Source organism: Bombus affinis, chromosome 13, assembly GCF_024516045.1.
Source record: "Bombus affinis isolate iyBomAffi1 chromosome 13, iyBomAffi1.2, whole genome shotgun sequence".
Lineage (NCBI taxonomy): Eukaryota > Metazoa > Arthropoda > Insecta > Hymenoptera > Apidae > Bombus > Bombus affinis.
In genome coordinates this window covers 4856271-4865408 of record NC_066356.1, presented here as the reverse complement: position 1 = coordinate 4865408, position 9138 = coordinate 4856271, and the positions used below count along the sequence as shown (strand labels likewise).

Here is a 9138-nt window from a genome sequence, read left to right as displayed (position 1 = left end):
CGTGGACGGGTCGTTTAACTCGAATCTCCAACTCGTAATTATTCGATCGGTATCCGGATAGATTGACCTGACATTTGTATATTTGGACGAGAGAATTCAGACGTCAGGGTGCGCAGTGGTCAGTGCGCATTGTTGAACCGAAACACAGTGAGCGGATCAGTGGGAGAGTCGAGTGTAATGTCTGATAAGACGAGCGATGGACAGCCGTGAGAGTGGATGATCGTATTTTCAGTTTTGACAGTTCTACGTACAAGTGACTGAAAATAAACCGGTATACATGAAAACCATCGTAATCGCGTGTAATATGTATGGTTCAACGTGGCATTAATCGGGGTGGTCTAACGAAGGACTAATTCAAAAAATCGCACGGACAGAAAAAAAGCACAAGTGGTCGGTGTGTGTGCGCGTTGTATCGTGGGCATTACGTGTCTTTCGACGGATAGACACCCAACCATAACGAACGAGTTTGTCTTTCATTGAAAAGAAAAGAATAAAATTCACACAAAACGCTAAATATCTATCTTCAGTTCTGTTTTTCCCCATTAACAGACAAAGGCTGATTTTGGTATTGCCTTTGAGGACTAGATATAGCACTGCCTCTCTTTTTCCCTCTCTTTCAATCTTATTCTCGAGGGACGAGGAAGAAGAATGGAGGCGATAGCAAAGCACGATTTCACGGCGACGGCCGAGGATGAGCTTAGTTTTCGTAGAAGCCAAATCCTAAAGGTTCGTATCCGTTAATCAGATTATCTAACAATTACATATATGGAAACGATGAAAATTCTGGGAGATAACTTTGTATTGCTGGTTTTTATTAGAGAGAGCTTACCGATACCGAACTTTCCGAACTGCTTTCGTTCCAATTGGATATAGTGCACCGCTTAAGGATATTTACGATAATCCATGCATTTTATATATTAATAACTGCTATTGCCTTACTTTCATTTTTTATTGGCTCTAAAAAGAAATCTGTTTATATTTTATCTTGATTATAGGATGTTTTATCTCCATAAGGATATTTACGATAATGCATGTATTTTATATGCTAATACTAGGATTACCGACGATTAAAATATAAGAGCTTGTATCAAAGAAATTAAAATGAAAATATAATATAAAGAAAAAAAGAAACTTTTGCCCATGTACTCAACCTTTTATAAAAAATGCACTGTTTTAAAACTACTTTGGTAGTCTGGTGTCTCACTTTCTTTTATTATTAGTTTTAAAAAAACTATTTTACCTTTGTTATTAACTACTTAGCATGTTTGATGAGATATTTAATATAAAGTCTTCTTTTATATGCTTATTTCAAAATATGTGACAGACAATTTACAAGTTTATATTCCTCTGATAATAAATTCCTTTCTTCTTATTTATCTGATGATTCACACCAAAAGCTGTCATTTGAACATTACATGTATAAATTATTTGTTCATGTTATCTACAATTTAATTGTTAGAATATATTTGCTGTATAGATAGAATGATTTTCAGATTATTAAGTATTCATTAATTTATGTCCAAGATTTCATGAAATTAATTGTAATAATTTTGATTCTTATACTTTTTATTGAAACTAGAGATTATAATTGAAGTAAAAAAATAAATGTATGTCATAATTAGATCTTTTAATATCTTTTGCATGTGGAAATATTTTATTAAGAAATGGTATTTGTAACAAATCGGGTATACCTGTAATGATCTTTTTACAGATCTTAAACATGGAGGATGACATGAATTGGTACAGAGCTGAATTAGACTCCAGAGAAGGACTCATTCCAAGTAATTATATAGAGATGAAAAATCACGAGTGAGTGTCCTTACAAATTTCTTTTATTAGATATTCATGCATTCTTTGGAGAAATCTAACTGTATCTTATATCTTATTTGCTTTATTCAGCTGGTACTATGGAAGGATAACCAGAGCAGATGCAGAGAGATTACTAATGAACAAACATGAAGGCGCCTTTCTTATTAGAATCAGTGAAAGTTCTCCTGGTGATTTCTCCTTGTCTGTAAAGTTAGTAAAATGTTCTTAAGAAAAATGTTGATATGGTGATGTAAATTAATTACTTGAATAACTACTTAATAATTTTTTGTAGATGTTCAGATGGTGTTCAACATTTCAAAGTATTAAGAGATGCTCAAGGTAAATTCTTCCTCTGGGTGGTCAAGTTTAACAGTCTTAATGAATTAGTGGAATATCATCGTACAGCATCTGTATCTCGTTCACAAGATGTTAAATTAAGGGATATGGTGCCAGAAGAAGTAATTATCTCTTATATAACAATTAAACTATTAAGTAACATAGAGATGTTGATTTTGCAATATAAGAATGCACATTGTTTCAGTGTTTAGTCCAAGCATTATATGACTTTCAACCTCAAGAACCTGGTGAACTTGAATTCAAACGAGGTGATGTAATAACTGTTACTGATCGTACAGACCAACACTGGTGGCATGGAGAAATTGGTAACAGACGAGGCCTGTTTCCTTCTACATATGTTACTCCATATCACTCCTAGGTAAATATTATTTGGATTTCTGATTAGTTATTTTTGTTGTTCTTTTGTAAATTTTGTTAAAAAGGAATAATTTATTCTAGGCCTCATGTTGTGCACACAGAGGCCATAGGCATCGGCCGCATTATCCCACCACTATCACGTACAGGATCAGACTTACTGCAGAACTAATCAACAACATTTTGCAAACTCCGCCTATCGAATGGGCTACCAGGATGTATTGGTGGTCTAGACGTAGAGTTGTTTAAATGGACTCGATATTATCGCTAATACTTTTTATTGGTCTCACTGAAAAACATTCTCAGTGTTTAGTAATTTATATAAACAAACGTAGAGTTCCTGATATAGTATATAACAGGGTAGCATGTCTTTTTTGTTATTGGGTCTATAAAGAAAATTTTTCATTGGGACTGATACTACTAGCCAACGTTTCCGATAGACAATTGTGTTATACAATAGGCACCTAGTTTGGTTACCTTAAATTTCATTTTTGTGAATACTCTGGTAGAAAATAGATGTGGAAGTAAATTTACAGTATTTATATATGACAAATGAAATTTTAAATGGTGTTTCGTATATCTTGGTAGTCCATTGATGGAGTATGTGTATGAAAATATATAACATTAACTATATACATCAGTGATGACAAATATCGGTCGTATTAAAGAGGAAAATGCCTATTGTTTCGAAAGACAGGTTTATAAGCGGGCTGGTATAAACATTGTATTTTTTAATACGAATTTGTTGTTCGAGAAACGGGGACCTTGGTGATAAAGAGCCTAAGTAAGCTATCCATATACGAGATACGAGAACTTTATATAGATATAGCATTAAAACGCGTCGCCATTTGGCATAAAATGCACACCATTTTGCCTCTATGTTGTGAATATTTTTACAAATGTTTGGGGAAGAGAGTATTCTTCCAGCGGTTAAGATACATCTGATATTATGACATCAGATATACTTGCTGTGTATCATATATAGACTTGTATTATTCAGACTGTATGTGGAATAATCATTCTTGCATCTCTCGAAGTAAATTTTCTGAAGTATTAGCAAAAGAATAGCAGCAGCTAAAAGTAGCTGTTTTGCTTTTTAATTTTTTCCAATCGAATGCAAATGATTGGAAAATTTGATTTTTACCATTGTCAACTATGCTATGAAACATAGTTTCTTGGGTCATAGTTTCTTCATAGTGTTTTCTCTTTTGGAGATTTTATGATGAAGAAAAGGGAACGAGAACACAAGTTTTTTTACACAAACGTCATACATACGTATTCATATTGAGACTCAAACACAACGACTGATTTATCCTTTGTAATTTAAGAAATATTAGTAATGGAAAGAACGTAGAGAATTAGAATAAATGTATAAATTTTTGCATGAGAAATTCATCTGATTTCACATTATTTACTGTCTTCGCAACGAAAAATTATGTTCCGTAATGCATTTCACTGACATGCCAAAAAGCGATATACGTATATACGATTAATATAAAATCGGCCGTGCGAGATAGACTTGACTTTTGAGCGAATGGTATGTATAACGTTTTTGTTTCAAAATCTATCAATTTTAAAAGAGTGAAAGTTCGTGTATATTTTTTAAATACTTCTTTTTATCTAATTATTTCGGCAATCTTGCTTTCTTATTTCCGTGTAAACAATAAAGATCTGTAGTCTTATTGTGTAATTATTATTATTCGTTATGTTTACATTTTATTGATAACAATATATTATATTAATTACTCTTGCATGCATTATTTACTTATGCCCATCTACCATAATTATTTTTTAAAATTACAACTTTATAAAGTGATATTTTAGCTCATCTAACTGCTTTGCAAAATATCATATAAATAAGTAATCTTATATGCTTATGCATGCACTATATTCAAAATAAGTGAAAAAAGAAAGCAAATATTAAAAGGAATAAGTTTTCTTTTCTTACTATGGAAAATGAAAAGAAAAAACCTGTTTGTTGTTAAATTGTGTTCCACTAATATATCGAGACATTTTTTTATTATTAATAGTTTTTTAAATTAGTTACTATATTTTATATAGTTCCTGGAAAAAAGTGACTTTTATATTAATGAAATTGGAAATTTGTAACCGGATATAAATAATATACTAATGTTCACTTTTTATAAAGTTTAAATTTGGAGAAACATAGCGATTAATTATATTATTTAAGTTTGAAATGTTTAAAACGCAAATTTATGTACTTTATTCTAACTTTATGGTTAATGTTACTGAGAGTATAAATATAGTATAGTTGAATCTTGTCAAGGGCTTCTTAAAATCAGTAGCTTAGATTATAAGCATATAACATTAGATTCACTTGCCTTCTGTACTTAAGAGGAATTTATTGTTACAAATATTCGTTGTGCACAATTTATTATTCTTACTGTTTCAGTTTTTTATTGCAATTACTTTATTGACATGTGTGATCTATATTTGTTCTTTTAATTACCATATATTAAATGTTAAAACAAAGTCTTTAAGACAGCAACAAATAAAGCAATATACAAATATAGTTGTTATAAATATTGCTTTGAAACTATATGTGTACAATTGCTTAAATGAATTTGGAATTAAGTTGTCTTATGACAACGGTATACCATGACACATTTGGACCAAGAAATGTATAATAATGAAATGTAATAAAAGATATGTTTGAACAAAGTTTATTTTGTTGATCTTGATTTTATTCGTTACTGTTAAAGATGTATAAAATTACACTGCTTATACCTTTTTTTTACAGCTAATAAGCCAATTAAGATAAATTTATATTATGAAGAAAATGTATTGTTGCAAAATTAATGCCAAGCATTATTAACTGCCTGATGTATAGTTAGTAGATAACTACCAATTATGTAATTATGAAATGCAATTAAAGTATAATAAAGTATCATGTGACAGATATGGACTTTTATCTTCTTTTAAAATTTAATGAAGTATACTTTAACAGGATCTTATTTTTTCTTTATCTTACCATAGTAATTATAAAAATTATATAGTCTAGTTTATTCTTAAAATAATATACAATATACAATTTTCAGAAAAATTGATATAGAAATATTGAATCAACATACAAGTCTGTAAGAAATATATCTCCCAGCAGTTTCCGAAGGCCTAATAATTTTTACTACTTGACCACGTTTTAAACCAAAGTAACGTGCCACTGGGTCACCAGCTTGTATACGCATTAATTGATTTTCTTTTAGTTTGTACCTGGTAAGTAATTCTTCTTTTTCATCTGGTGTAAGTACAATATGTTCAGGTACCAATTCATGTTCTGTGATATTAATAAGCAATTCAGATTCTAAAAATTGTTCTAATATATATTTTGGTGCCATATCCACCAATGATTGTTTTGCCGATGGTGTCATTCCTTGTTGCACAACAATAATAGCCCTGTGGAAAAACAAGACAAACTCAAAATTATTATGTCCCAATTCTATAAATTATTACACAATTATCAAGTTACCTGTGAATTTTCTCTTCCTGCATACGTTGACAGTAAGTTTTAATAGTTTTGATACCAATTTTTGGTTCATCTGGGAAAAATACAAAAAGTTGATCTGTCGGATCATCATTATGAGCAACCAAAACTATAAGATCGCTGCGTGCTGGTCTTTTTTCACTTGGTTTGTCTCCGAATTGTTCTTTAAATTGTTCCAAAGTTTGATCCAATTCATCTTGAGTGACTAGATAACCTCGATCGTGACACAATTGCATTACTGTTTTTCTTATACGCCATAATTTGTATGTTTCAGCTTCGTCATCCATTTTTCGAAAAAATTGGAGCTAACTTTAAACAAAAATTGTTTAAATACTCCAAACTTTTCTTTCGTTTGTTGCTATTTAACAATCAAAAATCTTTGCAAACGATTGTATTTCTGTAGATACAAATAACCTCACTTATTCATACCACGTGAACAACTATTAATACGCACTATTAATACGAACTACACGAACAACACTATTAATACGCATGCGTACTATTAATACGCATGCGTATTAATAGTACGCATGCGTATTAATAGTACGCATGCGTATTAATAAAATGCAAGCTTTACATTTCAAAACGCAGTTTATGTAAGTACATATTATTTTATATTTTCTTTATGCTGATATTTTTGAAATTACATTTATTCTGCATCTTTCTATTTTTCTTAAATGATTTAAATTAAATAAATTCTAACTCAATCACAAATTTCCTACAAATTCATTACTTTCTAAATTCCTAATCTCACCTTTAATACACGAAATATATTGTATTTGATTCATTAATTAATATCTAAATATCTATTAAAACATATGCATATGCATACAATTACAATTTATATGTATAATAATGAAACGTAATAAAATATATATGTTTGAGATAATATACATATATCAATTAATACAATTTACATATATCTATTATACTCTTTCTAGGAAACACATAGGGAGAGGTATCTATGGGAAGGTTTAAAAGAAACATTTAGATTTATGATAGATAGGATTATAAGATGCTGGATAATAAACTTCTGGTAGGTGGGCCCAATGAAAATATTTTTAATCTCGTTTGAATTAATTTAAATTTAAGTTTGTTTCAGACATCTCAACAGTATTGATGAAAAGGGATATACAAAGTATTTCAAGATACGTAAGTACATAGAAGATATTCAAGGTTTTGAAAAAATCATTGCAGATATTTGTATACAAATAGGACTCATGAGAACCTTCAGATTTTTACAAAATAGGTTAAATTATAAATTTCGAATTAGGTAGATCTTCTTTAAAAATTAATAAGTAGGACGCATCTAACTTAGATTTATAATTAGGTTAACTATCTTTATAGGAGAACGTTAGTTAATACTGCTAAACATATATATGTGTAATGTATAATGTATATATGCTTTTCAGGAGTGTTAATCTATGCTTTAGTATCCAAATATAAGTAGTAGTAATTAAGTGCATGCATAATTATGGATGATATTTAGTGGATAGTAGCGTAATGTGGATAAATAATATAATTCTTAGTGAACCGCGTTTCACATGTTTAGATATGTTCTTTATATATCCTTTAACTATTAATTATTCTACTTTTTCCTACTAATGATAGCGTAAAATATTGATGTAAGTACGAAATATCGTTTCATATAGAGCTATAATATAGTTTTGCATATAATTTAGGATTTAATCTAACTTTTACCTTTATACTTAGTTTCTTACGTCGGATCTCCTAAAATCTGTTTTTGTTGCTTGTTTTACGAAATGACCGGAGGGTTTTGTAAACTTATATCAGAAGCAGAATTTGTTCAGTCTTTTAAGTATAAAATTAGTATATTTTTGCGTAAAAGGAGGATGGATGGGAACGTGGATAGTGAGGTTCCCTCTCACAGCACCTTCATGTGGTAAGACCTGACATTGTATTTTTCGATATATAATTACTAATTACATCATTCATCAGAGCTATTATTAGAGTCACGTATGCGTGACATAGTTATTAATTATATAACGAATAATATGAGCTAATTAGCTGCGATCGCGAATACGTTTTTATATAGTAATTGAAAGATTAAATTGAACGTAAGAATAAGTTACTAAAATTTTATTTAGAGTAGTTTGGAACGCAATAGATAAACTAGGACGTAATGGCACATCTGCACCTTTCTGGACAATAATTGACTAATTAATAATATTTCTAAACTGACTATTTACGTACTATAAATTACAAATTTCTCTTTTACAATTTTATAATTTTGCATCGAGTGGGATGACCTGTAATTTTGTAAAATGTGATTACAAACCTTGGTTTGATTTATTACCAATCTTAATATTGTTGATTTTATAAATTATAATACGTGTATAATTTCATGTACAGTAATAATTCAACTGTGCAAGAATATCAAGATGACAGTTATGTCTGCGTAAAGTCAAATTTGTAGTTAATTAAATTACTGATGGGACGATGTATCGATAAACAATTGGGCCAAAACATATATACAGGGGATGAAATAGAAAACTTGGAAAATTATCATTTTCTTTTTTGATTCAAGAATTTCTTATTCATCAAATATACATCAAATGGTGCATTATGCATTAGGGAGTCGCTGAGTAATAACATAAATCAACTATTCATTCGATTTCGCTTTATACTGCACTTGCTCTTTTTTTTCTTTTTTGTTTTTAAAATAATCAACACTCGTGATTCTCTGATAGATATATTCCTTTCTTGTTTCAACTTATTACATATCTTAAACTACATAGAGAAACGTTTTTTTGTACTTATAATAATATTACATAGTAAACGCACTAAAACAATAAAAATTAGATCCTTAGGTGTGTATTTTGAAATTTAAAATAGGTACCTTATCTTTTTCTCCCGACAATGTTGCGATTTTGAAGTTACAGGGCAGACTTTTCTTATCTATATTATTCTCATATATACGTATACATATTTTATTTTATTCCTCAAATAAAATCGTTTCGAGTTTAATTTAATTTACCTTATCAAAATTCCCCCATAGTGTTCGCATACGTAGTTTGTACGATTCGCTATATACGATTTTTCTATAGATAAGTATAGTCAAACACACGGAATAAACAGAAAGTTGATGAAACTTG

At 29.7% G+C, this 9138-nt stretch overlaps 2 protein-coding genes across 2 annotated transcripts; one reads left to right on the top strand and one right to left on the bottom strand.

The window, feature by feature from the left end:
- On the top strand, positions 1 to 5202 carry LOC126923508 (growth factor receptor-bound protein 2). The gene is made up of 6 exons (XM_050737028.1): positions 1 to 726; positions 1712 to 1809; positions 1900 to 2019; positions 2102 to 2267; positions 2351 to 2524; positions 2605 to 5202. The coding sequence occupies exons 1-5, from the start codon at positions 649 to 651 to the stop codon at positions 2522 to 2524; spliced, it is 636 nt and encodes a 211-aa protein (XP_050592985.1). The 5' UTR covers positions 1 to 648; the 3' UTR covers positions 2605 to 5202.
- Positions 5189 to 6457, bottom strand: LOC126923509 (DNA-directed RNA polymerases I, II, and III subunit RPABC1). Its single transcript, XM_050737030.1, has 2 exons — positions 6008 to 6457; positions 5189 to 5934 (listed from the first exon to the last, which is right to left on the bottom strand). Exons 1-2 carry the CDS (start codon positions 6307 to 6309, stop codon positions 5604 to 5606), a joined length of 633 nt encoding a protein of 210 aa, XP_050592987.1. The 5' UTR covers positions 6310 to 6457; the 3' UTR covers positions 5189 to 5603.
- Positions 6458 to 9138: the final 2681 nt, after the last annotated feature.